Genomic DNA, 24,632 nt, shown 5'->3' with positions numbered 1-24,632 from the left:
CTGACATTTAGTTCTTCAGCTGGTCAAAGATTTGAAGACTATTCCAGACCTTGGCTGGTAATGGAACCCAGTTGGCAAAATACTTTCCTGGCATGGGTTTGATTCCCAGCACTGCAGGAATTTTGTGTGGTATAATTACAGGATTATATGCCTGTAATCCCAGAGTTTGGAGGGAGGGGCAGGAGGATCAGAAGTTAAAGTCATCCTCAACTACACAGTGAGCTCAAGGCCAACTTGGGCTACCTGTCTCAAACAAAAGGAGGTGGGGGACTGTCAAGATGGCTCAGAGATTAAGCACACTTGCTGATTTTATAGAAGACCTGGGTTTATTTCCCAGAGTCCACCTGGTGGCTCACAACTGTCTGTAACTCCAGTTCCAGATGATCCTACACCCCTTCTGAATTCTGCACGCACTGCACTTATAAGCAACCCCCCACATATACACATATATGTATAAAATAAGTCTACACTTAAAAATTAATATTTCACTGAGTTTGGTGATGTGTGCCTATAATCCTAGCAATTTTGAAGGATGAGGTGCTTGGAAGTTTGGGGCCAGCCTGGTGGGTTTCAGGTTACCCTATGTGACTACGGTCTTTGACAAATGGAGGTCCTGCCTCTTTACAAATAAATTTTTAGCCAGGCGGTGATGGTGCATGCCTTTAATCCCAGCACTTGGGAGGCAGAGATAGGCAGATAGATCTCTGAATTCAAGGCCAGTCCGGTCTACAGAGTAAGTTCCAGGACAGCCAGAGCCACACAAGGAAACCTTGTCTCGAAAAACCAAAAATAAATAAGTAAAATTTTAAAAATGAGAAGAATATTCCAGACCCAAATAACTAAACTTTGAAAAGCAACTATGCCAGAAAGAGGAAGAATGATACCTTCGGCAACTGTCGGTTTATGTGATGGTATTGGTGTCAGCCATATATGGAAGGGTCTGGTGTAAGTGGGAAGATTCCAGCTTAATGTTCAAGGCCTTGTGCCTCCTTCCCAGAACAAAAGAGTGATACAATTCCAGTTGTGTTCTAGATAGATCTAGATAGCTCTCCATAGAGTGTACAGAATATAGCCTAGAGCATTTTCCACAATCAAAGAGCTCCAAGTCGCCTTTGAAAAGGAGCTGATGAGAAATGGTGTCTACCAAGACCTCGGTCTAGCAGGCACCATCCTGAGTGCTTCACAAACTCACTCTGTATGGCAGAGAGGGACACTGACCTAAAGGAGGCCCTTCGGCTTGCCTGTGACATCCACTATCCTCGTGGGCAGATGCAAGAATTGACTCTGTTATGACCCTTCCTCTTAGATTCCTGATGAAGGGCCCGGAAGGAGTCCTAAGCAAGGACATCTGCCTTTGGACAGAGCAAGGACAGCTGTCTTTGAACCAAGCAAGGACAGCTGTTTTTGGATAGTGTAGATAGGCGAGGCTTCTTATCCCAGAGGAAGTCGCCTCCAGTCTGAGGTTGGAGGCAGAAACCTAGGTCCTTATGGGGAAAACCCTCCAGAGGGAGGAAGTAGATTATTTCACAGCATGTGGGGGCGGGACTGAGGTCCCTCAGCATTCGGGGAGTGTCATAGAGAATGAGGTGAGTGGTGGGGAGATGAGGGATCGGAAAATTGAGCTGGGATTATTAGGCTATGTATTTGTTCCAAATAATTGGACTGTACCCTAAAGGCAGCGAGAAGCTATTGAAGGATTCACTGTAAAGAGTGTTGGGGCTGCACTGTGGATGAGATCACATACTCCTCAGTGTCCATGGGGATGAGCCTGGGGACCCCAGCAGAACACTGAGTCCCAAAGGTGTTTATAACCTGTATGTAAAATGGCACAGACACAGAACCTAGACACATCTCCCGTATACTTTGATTGTTCCTTTATCAGGTAAATATTCAACAAATACTCAAATGTCACTTCAGAAAGGACTATGCTAAATACCCCACTTAAAATGGTCACAACAGGGACAGCAAGATGGCTCCATGGAGGCCGGGTGGTGGTGGTGGCGGCGGCGGCGGCGGCGGCGGCAGCGGCGGCGGCGGCGGCGGCGGCGGCGGCGGCGGCGGCGCACGCCTTTAATCCCAGCACTCGGGAGGCAGAGGCAGGCGGATCTCTGTGAGTTCGAGGCCAGCCTGGGCTCCCAAGTGAGTCCCAGGAAAAGGCGCAAAGCTACACAGAGAAACCCTGTCTCGAAAAACCAAAAAAAAAAAAAAAAAAAAAAGATGGCTCCATGGATAAAGATGCTTTCAGCACAGGACTGTTGACCTGGGTTAGATACCCGGAACTGACCCTGAGAAAGGTGTTCTCTCACCTCCATACACAGGCTGAGGCATGCACATGCCTCCCCTCCCCCACCCTTCCCCAATAACAAGAATAAATGAAATTAAAGAAATGATCATAGCCCAGCTTGGTGTCACACATCTTTAATCCCAGCACTCAGGAGGGGTTGGCAGGTAGACCTCTCAGTTTGAGGTCAGCCAGGTCTACAGAGCGAGTTCCAGGGCAGCCAGGGCCACACAGAGAAACCCTGTCTCAAAAAAACCAAAATAAAATAAAATAATAAAAAATGATCATGCTGTTAGCCTTTCCTACTTCTCCCGAGTTTTGCTTTCTCTGTTACCCACAGCCAACTGCAGTCTGAAACTATTTATCAGAAAGCTCCAGAAATAGTGCTCATGGGTCCAGAAGAGGGCGTCTGACTCCTTGGAGCTGGAGTTACAGCTAGTTGTCAGCCGCCAAGTGGACGCTGGGAATTGAACCTGGTCCTCTGCAGAAGCAGCTAGCTCTCCAGTCTGTTGATCCATTGTGCAGCTCCCAGTTCATCAGTTTTAATTTCATGCTTTATTAAGGTGCAGCTGTTCAAGAAATCCTTATTTATCTAACAAAGGCCCCCCTCCCCTCCCAAGTAGCGTACTGGTATTAACAACTTGGACAGTCCAAAGAGAAGTTATGAAGGGCTTCTTTTAAGTGAAAAGGTAAAATTTCTTAACTTAGAAAAACAATACAAGCAAAACAAAATAAAACAAGCGCTTGCCAGGATTGCTATGGTATGCTATGGATCGCTACATGATATGATATGGGTGAAACTGCAAAAACGAAGGAATTCGTGCTAACTTTACTTCAAACTGTAAAAGCTACGGTCATGGTGCATAAGTTGTTTCTTTTCTTAAAAAACAAATAGCGTCCCCCCCCCCAAAAAAAAAAAAAATCAAAACAAAACCAAACCATCAGGGGCGGCCGGAGAGAATCAGCAGTTAAGCTAATTAAACATTGTTTTTATGTTTGTTTGTTTTGTTTTTTCGAGACAAGGTTTCTCTGTGTCGCTCTGGCTGTCCTGGAACTCACTTTTGTAGACCAGGCTGGCCTCGAACTCATAGAGATCCGCCTGCCTCTGCCTCCCTAGTGCTGGGATTAAAGGAGTGCGCCTCCACCGCCCATCCAAAGGAATAAATCTTAAAACACTTAATTATGTGTATATGTACGGGTATGTGCACGCTGAGTGCAGTGTCCGTGGAGCCCAAAAGAGGACGGTGGAACCTCTGGAGCTGGAGGTACAGGAGGTTGTGGGCCGTCCTATATAGGGATTGGGACCCGAACTCGGGGCCTCTGCAAGGGCAGCAGCAATCGCCGTTGACCGCTGAGCCGCCTCCCATCCCTGCTCGTTTCTTTTCACATGTGCACTGGAGGCGCACAGGGTACTCGCATCGGTGTGCGGCGTCCCAGGTTTAGAGGAGGAATCGCTCCCACGACCTGGCGTACAGCTCTTCTCTGCTTCAGAGGAAGCCCTCGGGCAGGGCCGGGCAAAAGGGAAGCAGGAAGTGGAGGCGGCGCAGTGCTGACGTCACACCGGCGCCGGCGGCAAAGGGGCGGGGGCGAAGGCGGGGCGGCCGCGCCGTGTCCGGGATCCAGGCCTGGCGGGGGTTGTTCGCGCGGCCGGCCGGCTCTGCCTGCACCGGTGTCGGCTCCCCAGCGGGGCCTCGCTCGGGTCCCCCCATGTGACGGCGCCCCGCGGAGCCTGAGCGAGCTGCGGGTCCGTGCGGAGCCGGAGGCGGGAGGAACATGACATCGCGGAGGTGAGCCGCCCGCAGGGGCCGGGCTGCGGCCTGGGTCCCCGCCGCGCTCGGTGCTGCCCGGTCGTAGCGGGGTACACCCGGTCTCCCCGCCGGTCCGGCGTCCCCGCTGCCCCACCGCCCCCCCCCCCCTGCGGGTCCCCATTCATTTCCTGCCGCCCCAAGTTCCTGCTCCCGCGGCCCGGGATGCCCGTGGGGACACCCGCGGCCCGGCCGGCCGCTGCATTCCTGACCCATTGCCTCATGAGCGTCGCCTCCTGGGGATTCCGAAATAACCCCGCGCGCGCTCGGGGAGGCGCCTGGGCCATCGCGGGGCCTTCACGCGGGACCCTTTTAGGTGCCCGCTTTCCGCGTCTTCGCCCTCGCCCCTAAGTGCCAGAAGTGGGAAAACTGACGCTGTCTCCCGCCGATGAGACTGTTCCTTACCCCCGTGATCTTCGCTTTGAAAGGTGGGAGGGAGGGGAAACTTACCGTGTCGTGGAATCCTTCCCTCCGGTAACTAATGTGTTCCCGTTTTACGGATGTGGAAACTGAGGCTCCTAAGTAACGTGCTCGTGACAGGACAGGATTTGAAGCTAAGGTCAGGAGGAGGATTAGTGAGCGAATGGGCCTCCTTTGAAACTTCAAGGTAACAAGACTCAGTTGCTGACATTGGCTTTGCTCTTACTAGAGGCCAGCCTAACACGTACCGCAGTCCTGTGTGGGTCAGCGGTGGTCTTCCGTGCTAAAGATGAGCAAATTGAGTTTTCAGAATTAAGCAAATTGTCGTGTGTTGCCCTCATAAGTGGTGGAGACAGAATCTGGATGTTAATGACTAGGTTGCTGTTATTGTTCTGTAACTGTTGCTAATTATTTGTAAGCTGTAATTTTGTTGCTAAACACTAGTGTGACCTCTGGTTCTTAAATAAGGATGGTGCTGTTTTGTACCTCTCCTAGACCACTCACACACACACACACACACACATCCCATTGTCTATTCTTTTCCATGACGCTTCAGTTTTATGGCCACCAACTGAGACATTTGAAAAAACGATTTCAAGCTGTTGGCATGTACTTGAACAAGAGACTTTTCAAAATATTAGCTCCTCAGAAATACACCTGAATGGTATTCCTTCATGGTTCAGAAACCAAAAAAAAGAGAGGGGAAAAAAAAAAAGAAAAGAAAATTGAAAACTAGTAGAAAATGAGTGACTTGGACAGGTCTCTTGGCGTGTGCTTGCAGATCCGGGTAATGTCTAACTCCATTTCAACAGAACAGTGTATAGAACTCAAATGTTCTAATTCTTCAGGGAGCTTTTAAATAAAACAGTTGTCTATTCTTTAATCTGTCAGACAGTCATTGAGTCTTTTGTCCCTTTTGTCTGCTCTTCCAGACTAGCAAGAATCTGCCGCTTTAGGAGACAGAAAGGCAGCCCTGGGGGTGGGGAGAGGGGCGAGGAGCAATAGACCCCACATTGTCCAGCTTCTTAGTGGAGCAGGAGGGCCGTGTGGGCACAGCCCAAGCAGCAAGTGATCAGAAAGACTGTTTGGAATAGAGTCATCCCTTCTCCCCAGCCCTGGTACTTCATGCACCTGTCACAGAAAAGTAAGTGTTTCCTGAAGATTCCCATTATGGAACTCAACACATATAAAGTGGCCCTTGTGTATTTTTTTTTTTTTTTAAGTTATGAGGTTGATGGATTGAGACAGGGTCCCTCATGTTGCCCAGGTTAGCCTCCAACTTACATTCCCTTAACCTCAGCCTCCTAAGTCCTGGCATTACAGGCTAGATCTCTATAGGAGCTTGTTTTATGTTTTTTTTTTTTTTTTTAGTTTTTAAGTCAGTTTTTTTTTTTTTTTTTTTTTTTTTTGCTTTTCGAGACAGAGTTTCTCTGTAACTTTGGAGCCTGTCCTGGAACTCACTCTGTAGACCAGGCTGGCCTCGAAGTCACAGAGATCCGCCTACCTCTGCCTCCCAAGTGCTGGGATTAAAGGCGTGCGCCGCCGCCGCCGCCGCCGCCGCCGCCGCCGCCGCCGCCGCCGCCGCCGCCGCCGCCGCCGCCGCCGCCACCGCCACCACCGCCACCACCACCACCACCACCACCACCCCCCGGCTCTAAGTCAGCTTTATGAGATGAGCTGCATCTAATTCAGCAGACAGTTTGATAAGCCTTGACTTCTGTGCATCCTTGGGAAACCATTACCGCAGTCAAGATAATGAACATATCCACTACGCCTGCTGAGGTTCTCAGCTGTCCTTTCTGATCCCTTGACCACCGTTCCACCATCATTAGTTTGCATTTCTTAGAATTTTAGATAAATTGAGCTAGACAATAGGAACTCTTTTTCTGGGGGAAGCGGTCCTGATATTTGATTATTGAAAATTTTTTTTTCTTTTTCCATTTATGTATTCATTGTGTGGGCCTATGTCCGGGCGTGCATGTGTAGGTCAGAGGACAACTTGTGGAAATGGGCTCTCCCCACCACACAGGTTCCAGGGATTAAACTCAGGTCATCAGGCTTGGCAGCAAGTTCCTTCATCGCTGAGCCCTCTCCCCAGCCCCGTCTCACTCTTTATTTAAAAAACAAATGAATGCCGGGCGGTGGTGGCGCACGCCTTTAATCCCAGCACTCGGGAGGCAGAGCCAGGCGGATCTCTGTGAGTTCGAGGCCAGCCTGGACTACCAAGTGAGTTCCATGAAAGGCGCAAAGCTACACAGAGAAACCCTGTCTCAAAAAACCAAAAAAAAAAAAAAAAAAAAAAAAAAAAAATAAAAAACAAATGAAGAAACAAACAAACAAACAAACATTTATCTGGGGTGCATGTGTAGCTTTCCCCAGACTATGAAGATCAGAGGTCCTATCCTTGCACAGGTTGTCCTGGGGATTGAACTCAGGGTGTCAGGGTGGTCAGCAGGTGCCTTTACCCACCGAGCCATACTTTTTATGTGCAACATACGTATTTCTTTTTTCCAGGACAGGACCTCAGTATATAACTCTGACTGTTCTGGAACTCATGCTGTAGACCAAGCTGTCCTCGAACTCTCAGGGATCCGCCTGCCTCTGTGACCCAAGTGCTGGCATAACATACCTGTTCTGAGATCCATCCACACTGTGTCTGAGAGTTCAGTGACTTGTTACTATTGAGTGTGCAGCATTCCATTGTAGGGCTGCTTACTTATTTACCCTTTTGGACCGACCTCTGGCTGTTTCTAGAACTCGTCACTCACATGTGATGTTGGGAATGCTCCTGCAAAGATGTCAGCGTGGTTTCATCTCTCTTCAGTAGCCATCTAGAAGTTGAATGTCTGTGTTTGACTTTTACAGACACTTGCAGACTGTGTGCATGAGGGCTTCCCTCCACTTTCCGGCCACACTCTGAGAGTTACATGCAGCTTGTCCACATTTCGCCAGACTTAGTACAGTCAGTCCTTGTAATCTGAGCCATTTTTGTGGAATGTCATGTGTCAATTCAGTTCTGATTTCTTTCTTTCCATCTTTCTTCCTTTCTTCCTTTCTTCCTTCCTTCCTTCCTTCCTTCCTTCCTTCCTTCCTTCCTTCCTTCCTTCCTTCCTTCCTTTCTTTCTTTCTTTCTTTCTTTCTTTCTTTCTTTCTTTCTTTCTTTCTTCTTTTTTTGAGACATGGTTTCTCTGTGCAATAGTTTTGGCTGTTCTGGAACTCCCTTTGTAGACCAGGCTGTCCTTGATGTCCTTGAACTCACAGAGAGCCACCTGCTTCTGCCTCCCAAGTGCTGAGATTAAAGGCATGTGCCACCACTGCCCAGCTCTTTTTTTTTTTTAAGATTTATTTTTATTTTGTGTGTACCACACCCATGCCTCATTCCTGCAGAGGCCAATAATTCATTATTGTGCGGAGTGTGGGTACCTGCTAGCTCTCTTCCGTGGCTGTCCAGTTGCCTCAGCACTTCTCCTAGGGAGCCTGTCTCCACGGTAGAGGCTGCTCCATTGTTGAAGAACACTTGACCTTCATGTGGGTTTGTTTCTTGACTCTCTTCTCTTCCGCAGATGTTTCCCTGTCTTCATGCCAGTTCGGAATGGCCTTGGTTCTTTTTGTAAAGGAAGATTTTCTGTTTAACTGTGTGCTTCCACGGGGAAGCCAGAAAACAACTCTGTGGAGTCACTTCTCTCATTTCCACCTTTCTGAGCATTCTAGGGATTGACTCAGGTTGTTCGGCAAATGCATTTACGCCTGAGCCATCTTGCTGGCCTGAGGATCTGAGAAGACACCAAGTTTTGATGAGGATTCAGGGGAGGTCTTTTTGAGGAAGTCACTGTAGGAACTAACACTTGAATGACAATCACCATATCGACGTTTTTTTTACTTAGTTATCATAATAAACTTTTGTTTTCTTTTTAGAGACAGGGTCTCACTATGTCACACTGGGTGGTCTGGAACTTGCTATGTAGAGCAGGCTGACTTTGAGCTCACAGAGACTCACCTGCCTCTGCCTCTTGAATGCTGGGATTGAAAGTGTGTGCAACAATCCCCAGTCCTAAAATAGTTCCTTTTGATTAGTGTCTGCAGGCTTTAGACTTTTATGAACATTCAGTAACTAGCATGTTGGCATATTCAGTATGTTGGCTTCTCAGCCTTGAAGGTGGGGAAACTAAGGCATGGACTAACTAAATGACTGGTCCTGGGGAACCCAGCTGAGAGAATAATGAACTTAGGTGTTAAAATTTCACATGTGCCCTACCTTGTCCTCACTCAGCTGACAAAACTGCCTGTCTTTTCTGGCCTTCTTCCTTCAGTCTGCTTTTGCTCCTCCAAAAGATGCATGTGATGACTTGGGCTGAGGGTGGAATGTTGAGCTGTCCTCAGACTGGAGGGCTCTGGTTTGTCATGGCAGTCAAGTACATTTTGTCCCAGGTGCTCCCTGGCAGCCACATTGGTTTATCTCCTGGGGGAGTAAGTAAGCTTGTGCTGCTGAAAACCAGCAGTTCCCGTGCCTCTCCAGTGGAATCTCACTGCCTTTATTCATGTTGTGGCCTTACAGAAAGCCAAGGTTCGGGCTGGAGTTGCCCAAGAACATGGGCTGGACCAGTTGCTTTCCATTCTTGCTCACGCTCAATGTGCACACTGTTGGGGGAGATGCACATGATCTTGGAATGGCAGTGCCAAGTCATGTTTGTAATTGTCCCTAGCAGGCCGCGGTGGACGTAGTCAGGCAGCCACAGAGCGACGGGACATTGAACGAATTGCTTTTTGCTTTAGAAAACAGGGTACGTGCCATCTGCGATTGGCATTTTCAGGGGAAGGGCAAACACTGCTGTTTGGCAGGTGCCAGGGGAGTTTTGGATTGTACCAGTGCTTGAGACCCCTCAAATGGGTTCGAATGCTCTAAAGTGCAGCCTGATTCATTGTCACGGCTTTGAGATTGTATTGTGCATTTAGCAAAGGTGCTGTGGTACTTGGCAGAGCTGGCGTGGGAAAGGGTCTGGATTGTGTGTCTTTGCAAGGAACATTGAGTTCGTGGAGGAGCCTGACTTCCTTACCAGCAGCAGATGAGTTGGATAAAACCAGTTCCAAGTTGAGATCTACAGTTGATCAGTGTGTGATATACTGTGTATACATTTGCCTGTACATATTGTGATGTACACCTATGTGCAACTGTGAGTGTGTATATGTACCTAAGTAATGTGTGTGTCTGTCCACACACACAGTCTGTTTTAATTAATTAGTTTAGAGACAAGGTGTCTCTATGTAGTTCAGGCTAGTCTCAAACTGAGAACCCTCCTGCCTCAGCCTCTCTTGAGTGTTGGTGTTACAAGCATGTGCTACCACACTCCACTTCAATTCTTGTAGTGCTGGGATTGAATGCAGAGCCTCGTGCATACTGGGTAAACACTTGAGTCCACATAATCTATTTTTTAGAACTATCTAAAGATAATTCCAGGTTTGGTGGTGCATACCTGTAATCCCAGCTCCCAGGAGGCTGAGGCAGGAGAATTGCTGTGAACTTGAGGCCAGCCTGGGTATAGGAAGACGTGGACTTAAAAAACAAACCAGAAACAAATGCTATAACAAGTCCTTATTGCATTGGCCCACAGTATGAAACTGTCTATTCACTGACAAGTTTATTTTCATTGTGATGGGTCTCATGTAGCCTGGCTGGTTTAAAATATTACATGTAGCTGAGGATGTCTTCGAACTTATGATCCTCCTGCATCTGCCTCCATAGTTCTGAGATTATAGGTGTGTTCTACCACACCTGGGTTATTTAGAGACAGGGTCTCACTTAATCCAGGCTCATTGGGATGTGAGACCCTCCTGCTTCATTCAGCCTCCTGAGTGATTTCAGGCATGCTCTACTCAGGATTCACTGAACTCAGTGGGATTACTGTATACCAGCTCCTGTGCTAGGCACTGAGTGTTCCAGGTCTGAGGAAACAGTGCTTTAAAAGTGCTGAGCTGGGGGAAGTCCCAGGGTTGTTTGGTGAGCAGGAGGGAGCATACGCAGAGCCTGTGAGACTGGGGGTGCATGCGGGGTAGGAATTGGACAATGAAGGAATCCTTTTGTCCCCCTTTCTTGTGCTGGGCCTCATGTGTGCTCAGCCTGTGCTCCCTCACTGAGCTACACCCCCAGCCCTGTGGGGACTCCTAAGGTCTTCAGTGTCATGTGCACCTCAGAGCAATGAAAAAAACCATAGAAGGATGTGATGGGGAGTGGCATGAGCTGATCTGTTTAAAAATATCCTTCTGGCTCCTGCGAAGGCAGGATCGCAGGAGGGGGTTCAGCGAGCTCAGACAGGGTGAGGCTTTGAAGTGGGGAGAAGCACTCTGGAAAGAGGCCTTTGGAGCCGGTTTCTGTCTGTCTGTCTGTCTGTTTTTTTAATTGCCTTGTCATCAGAGTGGAGATGCTGACCAGTGAAGGCTCCAGAAGACAGATTTGTACGACAGAGTGTCTGCTACCCCACAGTGGTTTAGACGGACAGAGCATCTGCTGCCCCAGAAGAGCTGTTCTTGTGACTTTTTGTAACGTCTTGCTTAGATTGCTGCCCCTAATGACTGCCTTTCTCTGGGACTTAGCCTTTTCCTAGAGAATACTCACATTTAACTAGGGAAGAGGACCATTGTCACCTGCCCAGAGTGTGATTTTTCTGGGGCAGAGGTGAGAAGGGTAGAACGGGCCCCTTGTTTGCTGGCCGGGAGCTGGCAGGAGACTGTGGACGAGCTGGCAGGAGACTGTGGACCTCCAACTCCTCCTGCGCTGCAGCTGCTCTGCTGTAGCCCGGGGGCGGGCGGCTCGCAGAGGACAGATGTCAGCACTGTCACCTTCTGTGGCTTCGTGAGCACTTGCTCTATTGCATTTTATCCATTGCTAGCCTGTGGGGCACACCTTGAATCCCAGCACCTGGGAGGCAGAGGCAGGAGAATCTCTGAGTTTGAGGCCAGCCTGGGCTACATAGCAAGATCCAGGACAGCCAGGACCACATAGAGAGATTATGTCTCTCTCTCTCTCTCTCTCTCTCTCTCTCTCTCTCTCTCTCTCTCACACACACACACACACACACACACACACACACACACACAACCAAACCCATTTTTCCCCCCACTTGTCACAGGTTCCTATCCCCTAAAGAGCAGAGCTTTGGATTTTAATTAATTAATTAGTTAATGCAGTACCGAGGATTGAACCCAGGACCTCCTGCATGTTAGGCAAGTGCTCTACCACTGAAGTACATACATGCCTGCTCCCTAATCCAGGATATAGATTCTCTTTGAATTCCCTTTAAATAGTTTTGCTTTGTATACTTAAAAACTTTTTTTTTTTTTTTTAATTTTTTGAGGCAGGGTCTCATCTGGCTCAAGCTTGCCCCAGTCTCTCTGTGTACTGAGGGTGGCCTTGAACTTCTCATCCTCTTCCCTCCACCTTGTGTGCTGGGATTATAGATGTGTACTGTCATGCCAGGGTTTGTGTGTTTGCTGCTTTGAAACAGTCTCATGTACCCCAGAGTGGCTTCCAGAACTTGCTGTGTAGCAGAGCTGGCTTTGAACTTACAAGCCTGAGTTCTGGGCTTTAACCTCACTTGAGTTTGTAACTCTTGCAGGATTACGCCCTTTATTTCTTCAAGCTCACCGGGCAGAGGGCTTCTGTGTGGTAAGTTCTAAAGCCTGTTTCAGACACTGACTTGAGGCTCTTCTTTTCTTTTTCCTTTTTTTAGACAGGGTTTCTCTGCGTAGCCCTGGCTGTCCTGGAACTCACTCTATAGACCAGGCTGACTTCAAACTCACAAAAATCCACCTGCTTCTGCCTTCAGGGTGCTGGGATTAAAGGAGTGCGCCACCACTGCTCGGCACTGAGGCTCTTTTTCATAAGTTCTTCTGCCGGGGATGCTCGGGAGCATGTGCATCTTTCTGTGAAATGGCTGGAATCCACCTGAGACATATTATGACCACAGGTCCTTCTTCTTTTTGAGAAGGGACCCACTACGTAGCCATGGCTGGCCTGGGACTCACTGGCTGGGTTCAAACTTGTGGCAATCTACCTACCTGTCTGCTTTCCAGGTGCTGTGATTACAGGCATATACCATGCCATGTTCGATCCTTAATATAGGTGGTTACCAGAGACTGGCATGGGTGGCAAGTCTCAGAATGAGCAAGAGAATAGTACTCACTTCTTCCCTCCCTCTAGTGTGTTTGACGTTTATTTTATTATAAGTGGCACTGGGGATTAAGCACAGGCTTCACCTGCCCAGCATAAGCTCTTTCACTGAACCACACCCCAGCCGTCCTGAGTCTTCATGGTCACTAAGTATCAGTCACTTCGTTGATAAGCTCTTTGAGTCATTCTGTGTGCCTTTCTTCTCCAGATAATACAGACACTGCTCCATGGTGGTGCAGGTGTGGCTGGTTTGTGGGCTGGTCCTCCTGTGGTAAATTCTGCTAGGTAGAAGGTGGGAGGAAGAGCTATTTGGAGACTTTTGTTTGTTTCAGAACTTAATGTCCAAAGTAGTTGAGCCAGAATCTGGGGTGGTCCAGGCTTATATTCGTAACACTTTGGTGGTGGAGGTCAGAGGATCAGGAGTTTGAAGCTAGCTAGCCTGGGCTACTGGGAACGCCTGACCACCTGAATGCAGTCCTGTCTCCTCTTGTGAAGGAGAACCCTGACTCCCAGGATTTGTCCTCTGACCTCTGTAGTGCACTGTGGCATGCAGCTACTCTCACACATACTCCATATACACATAACCAGAAGCCAAATACTAAAGACAGACAAACAGAATCTCTGTAAGTACATAGAGCCCTGGAGATCCGTCCTAGAATCCACATTCCTATGAATCTCGTCATTTCTCTGCATCTTCTCAGCAGCTGGATTCACTGCTCCTCACTAGTGAGCATGCTGCCGACCACAGAACTATCTTACTGTCCATATAGTTGAGGGAAAGGCTTTGGTCATCAGAAATGCTTTTTGAAAAATTAGCTACGAGCGGGGTTTAATGTATATTCCAGCTCAAGGGGATGGCTTATGGCATGGAAACTTCGATCTGTTTGAAATACCGTGGGGACAGCCCCGGAGCCACACAGAAGCGAGGTGTCTGGAAAGACAGTGGAACCGAAATGGCACACTAACAGCTTGTGGGAAACAATCATAATTACACGTCAGTGCTCTGTCCCTCGGGACATCCACCAGCAGCAGCAGCGGGAAACTAATGCTTATTAAACCTTTCCTCTGTTGGTCCTCTGCACTAAATACTGGTTTCTGTGGTTCCCCTGGAAACAGCACTCATCTGCTCACCCGTAATAACAGGACGGGCATAATTACAAGTTGTAAATGAAATACTGCAGCTGATTTAATGGAAGGGTAAGCAAAGGGCCACCTGCCTTATCACCTGCTTCTGATACTGCTGAGGGGTAAAGGGATGTTTACTGGACCTCACCCGAGGCGCCGAAACAGTTCTCACAGAACCTCCCACACCTCCCTCTGTGTCTGTAGTGGATGCGCTAGGGAAGAGAGGAGACTGAGATAGCTAGGGTGAGGACCCATGCAGCAGCTCTGAGTTCGATATAAGTAGTAGACTAGTTACTAACTTTGATTTCAGGCTGCATGGGGTTGTTCACTATAATACTAGCAGCTTGGAGGCTGAGGCAGGAGGATTGCCAGTTGGAGGCCAGCCTGGGTTACACAGTGAGACTTGTCTCAAAAACAAACAAACAAACAAACAAGTTACTTTTATAGTGTTTTTAAAAATATACAAACCCTTAAATTTTTTTTTACATTTTATAAAATCTTTATTGACCAATAATTCACATAGTATACAATTTGCCTGTTTGCACAGTTTGATAGACTTTAGTCCAGCATCCTCATAGGCCCATGACATCATCACCACTTTCTATTTTAGAACATCGCTGTCTTCAATTTCATACACACATATACTGTATGGTGATTACATTCCTCATTTTTTTTAGATGAACAAAATATTTGCAATTGTAAGCATTTTTAAGTTCACAATTTATTATGTACACAGAAGAGGGTGCCAGATCTCATTACAGATGGTTGTGAGCCACCATGTGGGTGCTGGGAATTGAACTCAGGACCTCTGGAAGAGTAGTCGGTGCTCTTAAACTCTGAGCCATCTCTCCAGCCCCTTTTCTGTATCTTTAATGCTAATAAAAATACAACTTGTGGGCTGGAGAGATGGCTCAGCCGTTAAGGCTAGGCTCACAACCAAAAATATAAGAGTTCGATTCCCAGCACCCACGGCTCTCTCCCCAGCCATTTAAAAAAAAAAAATACAATTTGTGCTAAGTAAAGATGCATATATTTAAAAATACATGTCCTTATTGGCTTTATTATTCCAAAATGTGTAAACTTTTAAAAATTGTTAAATGCACTTCATAGAAATAATGGGTTTCTTTTCATGCTTCAAGGTCAAAGGTGAAGTTTGCCTCCTGTGTCTGTACTGACCTTTGGAGAGCTGTTTTGACACTGGGTATTTTCCTGTCCCAGTGAGCATGGTAAACCTTCCCAGTTATGTCAGAGGAACCCCCAGGCCTTTGCCATGGGGTCTGTTTGGTGCCCTTCACCGTGCGGTCTACTTCAGCTGCTGGTTTGTGGAAAGAATCTTGGCCCCTGTTGTTTTAAATTTGTGTCGGTTACCAATACATTGCTTTCTGAGTGCTGGGCTTGGGACAGAACTGGGTGAAGTGCTGTTAGGACGCCAGGGCAGCAGTGGTAAAGAAATGGCAGAATTCTCTCCACCAGCGCTGAGTTAGTGAAAATATGGAAATTTGATATTTCTTTTTTCTTTCTTTCTTTCTTTCTTTTTTTTTGGTTTTTCGAGACAGGGTTTCTCTGTGTAGTTTTGGAGCCTATTCTGGAACTCACTCTGTATTCCAGGCTGGCCTCGAACTCACAGAGATCTTTCTGGCTCTGCCTCCTGAGTGCTGGGATTAAAGGCGCCACCACTGCCCGGCTGAGTCCAAATTCTTAACGTTTCTACAGTAGCCTGTACAGGGGAAACTTGCTTCATCCGCTGCGTGTGTCCAGTATAAGACATGTACTAGAATCAATAGCCATTCTATGTCATCAGGTGGAGCTGCTGGCTCCATTGAGTATTGCAGTTCCATGTTCCAGCGCTGGGGAGACTGAGGCAGAAGACTGGGGCTCCAGAGCCTCCTGGGCTGCAGAGTGAGATTCTGACTCCAGAATACATTGCTGCGTGTTAGCCCTTTGTAGGAGTTTGGGGTCCACTGAGAAAGAAATAGACACATCTTCGGTCCTTTTAGGGCACTAGCCCCCACACTTATTTACCCCAGGAACTCTTGAGGAATGAGGGATAAGAGAATAAGTTAGAAATAGAGAGGGGAGAGAAAACAGAGAGAAAACGCAGGATAGACTAGGTGAGCCTGGATCCTTATCCACCAGCCCAGAACTTTATTCCAAAGGACTATTTATAACAATGCCAAGGGGTGGAGCAAAAGACCTCCCTCTTGCTAGTTAGACCCTTACAAACACCTGGTACCCAGGCCCGTGGTCCAGTCAACCTCTCATGCAGTCCTGCTGGGTACAGCCCGCAGGAAACCTAGTGGGCTCCAACACTCCACCTCTGTGGAATTGCCGGTCCAGCCTTGAGTGTAGCGCAGTGGAGAGCTGTGGCAAAGCACCGAGCTGTGCGTCACCCAGGGGAAGTATGGGACTCATTGGGAAGGGGGGGTGGGGGATCTGACTGTGGAGCTGAGAGGGAAAAGCATACTCAGGGGCCACATAGGGACACCATAGAGGTCACCAAAGCACAACGGGGAGTAGGACCCATTAAAATCTGTGACTTTACATTGTTTTCATTTAAAATGATTTCATTAATTTTTTTATAACTTTTATTTATTTTAAAAGTTTGCTTTTTTTTTTTGTTTGTTTTTTTGAGACAGGGTTTCTCTGTGTAGCTTTGCGCCTTTCCTGGATCTCACTTGGTAGCCCAGGCTGGCCTCGAACTCACAGAGATCTGCCTGGCTCTGCCTCTCGAATGCTGGAATTAAAGGCGTGCGCCACCACCGCCCAGCAAAAGTTTGCTTTCTTATTTTGCGAATGGGAGAAAGTGTGTGTGTGTGTGTGTGTGTGTGTGTGTGTGTGTGTGTGTGTGTGTGTGTGTCTGTCTGTCTGTCTGTCTGTCTGTCTGTCCCTGGGTGTGGTTAGAGGACAGCATTGGAGAGGTGGTTCTCTCCTTCACCATGTTGATTCCAGGGGTCTGACTCTGGCTGCCAGGATTGGCAGAAGTGCTTTTTACTCATCGAGCTGTCTCACTGGCTTTTTATTTATGTATTTACTCGTGTGTGTGTGTGTGTGTGTGTGTGTGTGTGTGTGTGTGTGTGTGTGTACACTTTGGGGGAGGGCACTTGGGTGCCATGATACACATGTGAAAGTCAGAGGATAACTTTGGGAGTCTATTTTCTCCTTCACCATGTGGGTCCTCGGGACCAAAGCCAGATGGTCAGTCATGACAGCAAGCGCCTTTAACCCACAGAGCCATCTTGCCGGCCTGTGAGTGTTTTCTCTGCTTCCAAAGCTGATGTCTGAGCTGGCCTGTGTAGTAACTCACTTCCAGTGCATGACAGAGCTCACTCAGGTTCATCTCTTAAGTGTGGCAGGAAACTCTGAACCCACAATGGAAAAATCTTGCAAATTTAACTCCATCAAGAGGAACTTCTGTAGGAAAAAAACAACCGAGGAAGGGGAAAAAGGAGATACCTGTCACACAATTAGCTAAGGATAATTTTCTGGTTATGTCACAAGCTTTTACATATTAATAAGAGGAAACTTCAAAGAGGGGAAAAGTCCCAGCACTCAGGGGGTGAGGCAAGAGGATCAAGATTCAAGGTCATCTTCAGCTATATATAGAGTTTAAAGCTAACCTGAACTCATGAGGGGGAAAAAATGGACGAGAAGCCTACATCTCAGGAAATTGGTGGACAGGTGTCAGAGAAATGCAAATTGAGATGAAGCCACTTTCCACTGGTCAGGGGAGCAGACAGAGCTCGATAATTCATGCAGTGTTGATCAAGGTGAGGGATGGAATGGCTGTGGAGGTGTGCCTTCCAGGGTAGTCGGCAGTATTTGTCACCATAGAAGTTAGGGGCTGGGGATACAGCTCAGTGTTTAGTCCACACAAAAGAATCCCTTAAAGCAGGCCTAATGGCACGTGCTATAACCTCAGCACTTGAAAGATACAGAGGGATCCTTCCAGCTCATTGTTGCCTGGCAACAGAGCAGCCCTGTCTCAAGACAAAACACAACTGAAAAATTACTTATGTAGATTAAACATTTTATTGATAAATTAGTTATTGTTATTGTGGAGGGGAGCATGCTTGCCGTGGTGCATGTGGAGGTCAGAGGGTAACTTTGTGGCACTGGTTCTCTTCCACCCTTAGGTGGGTTCCCAGGATTAAACTTGGAGTGCTGGGCTTGAACAGCAATCAAGCACTTTACCTGCTGAGCTATCTCACTGACTTTTAATTTCCAAAAATCTAATTTACATATATGAATGTGTCCAAAGACGAGTGCAGCATTATCACAGGGTGCCCTCCCTCCATCCCTCCGTCCCTCCGTCCCTCCTTTCCTTCCTTCCTTCCTTTCTGCCTTCCTTCCTTTACTTCTGAGATAAGGTCTGGCTCTGTAGCCTTGACTAGCCTGGAACTTGCTGTGTAGACAAGACTGGATTGTACCCTGCCTTGTGAATGCTGGAATTGCACGTGAACACTACCATGCTTGACTGTTAATTTGTTTTTTTTTTTTGAGACAGTCTTGCCGTGTTGCCTAGGTTGGCCTCTGTCTCTCAAAGATCCACCTGCCTCAGCATCCTGCGCACTGATAATACAGATGTGAGTAACCAAAGCAGCTGCATCAGCCTCTTACATCAGGGATATGACAGTGTTGGCACAGTAGAATATTCTGTACTCATGAAAACGAATGTACTCCTACAGGAAGACCTTCAAGCCGTAGGTTAAAAGTTGGGTTCCCACTTGTGTGCACAGTGCTGTTTCTCACAGGTGACTTTAGTTTTGAGAGAGGGTTCTCACTGAATCTACAGCTCACATAAGAGTGGAAAAACCATCTCCACAAGGGTTTTGCTAGAATGTCTGGCCAGCAAGCTCTAGGGGTCCTCACCTCTCCAGCACTAGAGTTACAGACACAAGCCACTACACCCAACTTCTACATGGGTGCTTGGGATTTGAACTCAGAGCTCTATGTTGGCATGGCAGGCACTTTACTGACTGAGCCATGTCCCCACCCTGATGTCCTGGCAAAACACCCACACCCATCAAAGATACAAAGAAGTCTTTAAAAAAAAAAAAAAACAAAACCCCTGATGGTTGTAGGCTTAAGGATAATTTTTCAGACACTACAAGACTTTTGTTTTTAAAACAGGAGCAAAAGAGGACAGTGAGGACAGAGAACAGGCCTGTAGGTGAACTGTGGGCCCAGGCTGGATATCTGCACAGTGAAGCAACTTCTGAGCCTGCCATGCCCCTCTCAGGAGGACTAATAGTGGGCTGTGACTCCAGAGAGGGAGGCTGGGATTGCTTCACTATTCACACAGAGGAAGCACCATTTTCCCCTTTAATAACCTGGTGATTTGGGGCTGGAGAGCCTAGTGGTTAAGAGCACTTGCTGCTCTTGTAGAGGGCCTGGGTTCAGTTCCCAGCACCCATGTAGCAGATCGCAACTGCCTGACGTTAGAGGATCTGATGTCCATTTTGGCCTCTGGGCACATGGCACACATTTGATGCACCAGCAAAACACTCCAACACATAAAAATACAAATCTAATAACTCTGATTGTTGTAGGCTTATGGGTAATTTTCAAACACTACAAGATATCCATCATCATGATTGAAACATAATTAAGGGTCAGCGAGATGACTCAGTGAAGGCACTTGCCGTTGATCTGATGACCCGAGCTCCATCCCTAGGACCACGTGGTGGAAGGCAAGAACCCACCTCACATGAGTGCCCTGGCATGAGCACACCCATACAGAAAATGAGAATCGTACTAGAAACAGGTTACTAAAGAGCTAAAGTGAAAGTTGACAGTGATGGGCAGAGGTAGGCATCGTGCCATGCCTGGAACCCCAGCGCTGGGCTGAGACAGGAGGACCAAGGGTTGGAGGCCAGCCTGTCTCTAGAGAGAGAAAAACCAAAAGAAAGTGGTCAAATCTTTGAGGCTCAGCAAGCTATGTTCCCACCCAATGGCTGATTTGGACAGAATTTACAATCGAAGCTCTGCTCAGAAAAGTCAGATTGGCACGGAAGCGGGGTGGGGAAGCAACAATGGCTAAATCACACAGACACAGGCAGAGGGGGTCGGTTCCTGAGGACAGGCCGGGCTGTCTCGGAAGAGCTCGGAACCCAGAGAGCTGGGGCGGGGGCGTGTTTCCTTTTGGTGCCTTGACTCACTCATCCTCGACACCTGTGAAGGGCCGGCGCGCTGTCTCTCACATCACACAGATGAGGAGAGTGGAGGCACGGGCTGATGAGCTTGCCCCGGCTGACCTTGAATCTCTGACCTTCCTGCTTCCACCTGCTGAGGATCAAGGTGCACACCACTGTCTGCCACAGGGACGTCCAGGCACTATTCTAGACAGTTCTGTGCTGTCTCATTCCCTCAGGCCCCTGTGCCACGGGGCAGTTACTCTCCCTGCTTCATAGATACTAGCAAGGGTCACTCAGCTGGGATTTGCCAAGACAGTTTGGCACCAGGTTCTGGGTTTTTACCCTTGAAACCCTGCAGTCAAATGCTTTTTCACCCACTGGAGGATGCCTTTAACACCAAAACCATAAATTCTGTCTCCAACCTGTATTATGAGATAGGTAAGTTTTTTCTTTTCTTTCAGACAAGGTCTTTTTGTTCTTTTTTTTTTTTTTTTCTCTCCAAAACAGGGTTTCTCTGTGTAGCCCTGGCTGTCCTGGAACTCGCTCTGTAGACCAGGCTGGCCTTCAACTCACCTGTCTCTGCCTCCTGAGTGCTGGGATAAAAGGCGTGCACCGCCACCCACCCACTGCCCGGCTTCAGACAGGATCATACTGTGTAGCCCTGGTTTGGTCCAGAACTCACTCTGCTTCTACCTCCAGAGTACTAAGCCTGACTAAAGGTGTGTGCCACCACACCCAGCTGATTTTTGTGTGTGTGTGTTTGTTTTAAATAGAAGGTGTTCATGCCTCTCAGCTTTAGACTACCACGCCAAGTGAACACGGAGGTTTGGTAGACAAGAGTAAAAGAGACTTAATGTAGTAATTAGCTGGTGTGGGTAAGGCAAGAGTACCATTATGCCTTTTGAAAACCTGAAGAGCTGGAAACCCACCGTTAACAGCTTTTTGACTCCTTTGGGGCCCTGAGCACCTCAATGGGAACCACAGTTCAGAGAAGCTGCAGCCGAAACGTTTTCTTTCTTTGTTTTGTTTTCCAGCAAAGGGTTTCTGTGTAGCCCCGGTCATCCTGGAACTCAGAGATCCACCTGCCTCTGCCTCCTGAATACTGGGACTAAAGGCGTGGACTGCCACCACCTGGCTTTTTTTTTTTTTTTTTTTTTTTGAGACAGGATCTCTTGTAGCCTAGGCTGTAGCTGAGGATGGCCTCTACCTCTCAAGTACTGAGATTAGGGTGTGTACCCCGCCCCTCCCCTGGTTTTTGTGGTATGACTAATGCAGGACTGAAGTGGAACCCAGGGTCCTATGCATGCTAAGCAAGCACTCTGCCACTGGGATACAGCCCCAGGCCTTGGTTCCTAACATTTAATATTGACTCTCATTTCCTGAGAGTATTTAGAAATGTCAGTCTCTAAAGACACAGGGTCGTTTAGCCTGAGCATTGATTCAGTTAACATGAGTCTTGGTGATTTAAGTCCATGAAGGAGATCTTAAATATTTTATTTATTTAAGTATTTTGTGCATGCGCGCTTGCACTCTGGGATGAGTATGGGTGCCCTTGGAGGGCGGAAGAGGGAATCAGATCCTCTGGAGCCAAGTTACAAATTGTTGTGTTAGCCACCATGTAGGTGCTGGGGGAAGCTAAACTCAGGTTTCTTTGCAATGAGCACTCTTAACTGCTGAACCGTCTCTCCAGCCACATGAGGGAGAATTTGCTGGAAACTAGGGGGAATCTTTTGAAGTGAATGGCATCCAAGTGGTCACTTTTGTGTTCTGAAGGACATTGTATTTGAAGCTCCTAGTGTGGGATCTGGAGGCACAGTTTGCTCCCTCTTAACAGGTGAGACTGCCAGTTGAGTAAGATAGTGTCTGCTCTGGGTGTGGTATGCACCTCTAGTCTTATTCTAGAGGCTGCAAGTGGGAGAGTCTGAGTTCTAGGCTAGCCTTGGGTACATCGTGACTCCTGTTTCAAAAAAAAGAAAAAAATTCTGTTAAATTTCTCTACTGTGATGCTTTATCAGATTTTTTTTTTGAACAAGTATTCTGTGGGGGAGGCAACTTATATTTATTTCTGGAAACACCTTGTTCTGTTCATATACTTACGTATTTGTCTCTACATAGGTATTAGGATGTTGAGTTTACATGGGTGTCTCCCTTTGCAGTCTGGTCCTTGCGAGTGTTCTGGTTCCCTCCCCCCAGCAGTGAGAACTTGGCTCTTGTGAGCCTCAGCACCTGTCCTTATTCATGAAGTAGTTTGTGTTTGCCTGGCTTTGTTGCATGCACACAATTTCCTGACCATGTGGACGATCTTTTGGGGCAGACAGACCCACTAGTGCATTGTGTGAACAGCCCAGCCCCACTGGCCATGCCCCTCTCCCACCTCCAGGGCCTGCAGGATGGCAGGATGCTAATGTCCCACCCAGGAAAAAGGGACTGAGGAGAGGGGAAGGGCTAGCCTGGAGGCTGGCTGTCAGCCCTTGCTCACAGGCCTCCACCACATGGTGTGAGGGCGCTCAGCTGTGGTGGTGTGGGTGCTACTGAGGCCTCTGCTTCTCAATGTCATTTTTCCTCCTTCCAGATGGTTTCACCCCAACATCACTGGTGTGGAGGCAGAGAATCTTCTGCTGACCAGAGGAGTCGATGGCAGTTTTTTGGCAAGGCCCAGTAAGAGTAACCCTGGAGACTTCACTCTGTCCGTTAGGTAAGTTGGAAGGTAAAGAAAGACAGATACTCAGGGTGTTTCCAGAGGAAGGGCAAGGCAGCATTTGGCCGCCTCACACCTTCCCTCAGAGCTTGAGGGCCCATCTGCTGCACTGTGGAGCACTCAGGGCACTGGCCTGCTTCTATGCTTTTTTTTTTTTTTTTTTTTTAAAGATTTTATTTTATGTGTATGAATGTTCTGCTTACGTGTGTGTATGTGCGCCCTGTGTGTTTGGTGCTCACAGCGGCTAGAGAAGGGGACTGGAGTAATAGATAGTTGTGAGCCACCATGTGGGTGCTGGAAACCGAACTCGGGTCCTTAGGAAGAGCAGCCAGGGCTCCTAACCAATGAGCCATCTCTCCAGCCCCTGTTTCCATGACTTTTATGGTCACCCAGAGTCACAGCCTTGGGAAGTAGTGGAAAGGACTGATGGGCTTCTGCTCACAGCGGTGACCAAGCATTCCTTGGGCAGAGATACACCCGGAGCCTCCAGGACTGAGTCCTGGCTCCTCACCTTTGACCTGCCTCCAGTGTTTTTCTTTTTTTGCTATGGACTTTGTCATGGGGAACAGGCTTTGTAAGGTTCTTCACATCACTTTCCTTTGTCAAGAATGAAAACCTCTGTGAGGAAGTTGTGGTCCCCTGGAATCCCCTGCCCAGTCCCGTTTCCCTCCTTTCTCCAGAGGAAGGTGTTGTCCAGGGGTTGCATGAATCCTCCTGATGGGTTGCACACTTGACTGCCTCGTGAGCTCTTGTGTTGCCAGCGCATTGACCATTCTGTAATTCATGTCTCCATTGGAATGCTGTTGAGTTACATGCTGGGACATCTAACTGTTCATTGAAGTGGCTCCTCGGTGGTCAAATGATGCAAACATACCAGCATCTCCATTCTTCTAGTGATGGACATTGGGAGGCTTTGGTTTGTGTGAAATCCTGGGGACAGTGTGGTACATCCTCAGAGTCTCTTTGAGCAGGCATGGAAGAGCTTTCTAGATGACATTTTCTATATACCCATTCTGCTGTTCAAACTACAGTGTATGGATTTTATTTTTTTTTTTTGGATTTGATTTTATAGATACTACTTTTCTTTCTTTCTTTTTTTTTTCTTTCTTTATATGTAAAAAGTGTTCTGCCTGCATGTGTCCCTGCAGGCCAGAAGAGGGCACCAGATCTCATTACAGGTGGTTGTGAGCCACCATGTGGTTGCTGGGAATTGAACTCAGGACCTCTGGAAGAACAGTCAGTGTTCTTAACCGCTGAGCCATCTCTCCAGCCCTCTTCCTTTCTTTTTTTCTTTTTTCTTTTATATGCACTGGTGTTTTGTCTGCAAGTATGTCTGTGTGAGGATGCTGGATCTCCTGGAACTGGAGTTACAGACAGTTGTGAGCTGCCATGTGGGTGCTGGGAATTGAACCTGGGTCCTCTGGAGGAGCAGCCAGTGCTCTTAACCACTGAGCAATCTCTCTAGCCCCTAGACATTACTTTTCACATAAAGAGATGAGTAACTCATGTCCTTGGGAATTTATTTAGAATCTGAGACTTAGGAAGTGCCATTTATGTATGTATGTATGTATTCATTCATTCATTCATTCATTCATTCATTTATTTTTATAGCACAGGGTCTTATATTTATTCATGACACAGAGTCTCACTAAGTAGCACTGGCTGGCCTGGAACTTGACATATAGATTCAAGGTTGGCTTTGAATTCACAGAGATCTACTTGCCTCTGTGTTAGAATTACAGGCACACTCCACACCATGTGGGCTTCTTGAACCTTTTGAAAGAAAGTTGTGAGTAAGGGTGTATGTAGGACTACAGCCTGAGCCTTACACAGAAGAGATGTCAGCACTGACTGGGCAGTCACCCTCTAGGGAGTGCATGCCAGACTTCCGTGTTAGTTAACACGTTTTGAATATACTTGTTTATTTTTGTGTGTGTGATGTGTGTGCTTCACAGCCTCTTTTCCTGCCCCAGCTCCCTCCCCCTCCTCCTGCCCCAGCCCCCTC

The 24,632-nt window shown here is 47.7% G+C and overlaps 1 protein-coding gene across 1 annotated transcript in view; it reads left to right on the top strand.

Moving 5' to 3' along the window:
* Nucleotides 1-3,861: 3,861 nt before the first annotated feature.
* Ptpn11 (protein tyrosine phosphatase non-receptor type 11) overlaps nt 3,862-24,632 on the top strand; it is a 67,954-nt gene continuing 47,183 nt past the window's right edge. Inside the window, exons 1-2 of the mRNA XM_052755235.1 lie at nt 3,862-4,068; nt 22,502-22,624. Coding sequence (XP_052611195.1) covers nt 4,055-4,068; nt 22,502-22,624 — 137 coding nt within the window. The 5' untranslated portion in view covers nt 3,862-4,054. The remainder of the gene's footprint in view (nt 4,069-22,501; nt 22,625-24,632) is intronic.

This window comes from Peromyscus californicus, unplaced genomic scaffold (genome assembly GCF_007827085.1).
Source record: "Peromyscus californicus insignis strain IS unplaced genomic scaffold, ASM782708v3 Scaffold_2__1_contigs__length_46816999, whole genome shotgun sequence".
Lineage (NCBI taxonomy): Eukaryota > Metazoa > Chordata > Mammalia > Rodentia > Cricetidae > Peromyscus > Peromyscus californicus.
The sequence above is the reverse complement of the archived record's forward strand: the minus strand, read 5'-3'. Positions and strand labels throughout refer to the sequence as shown.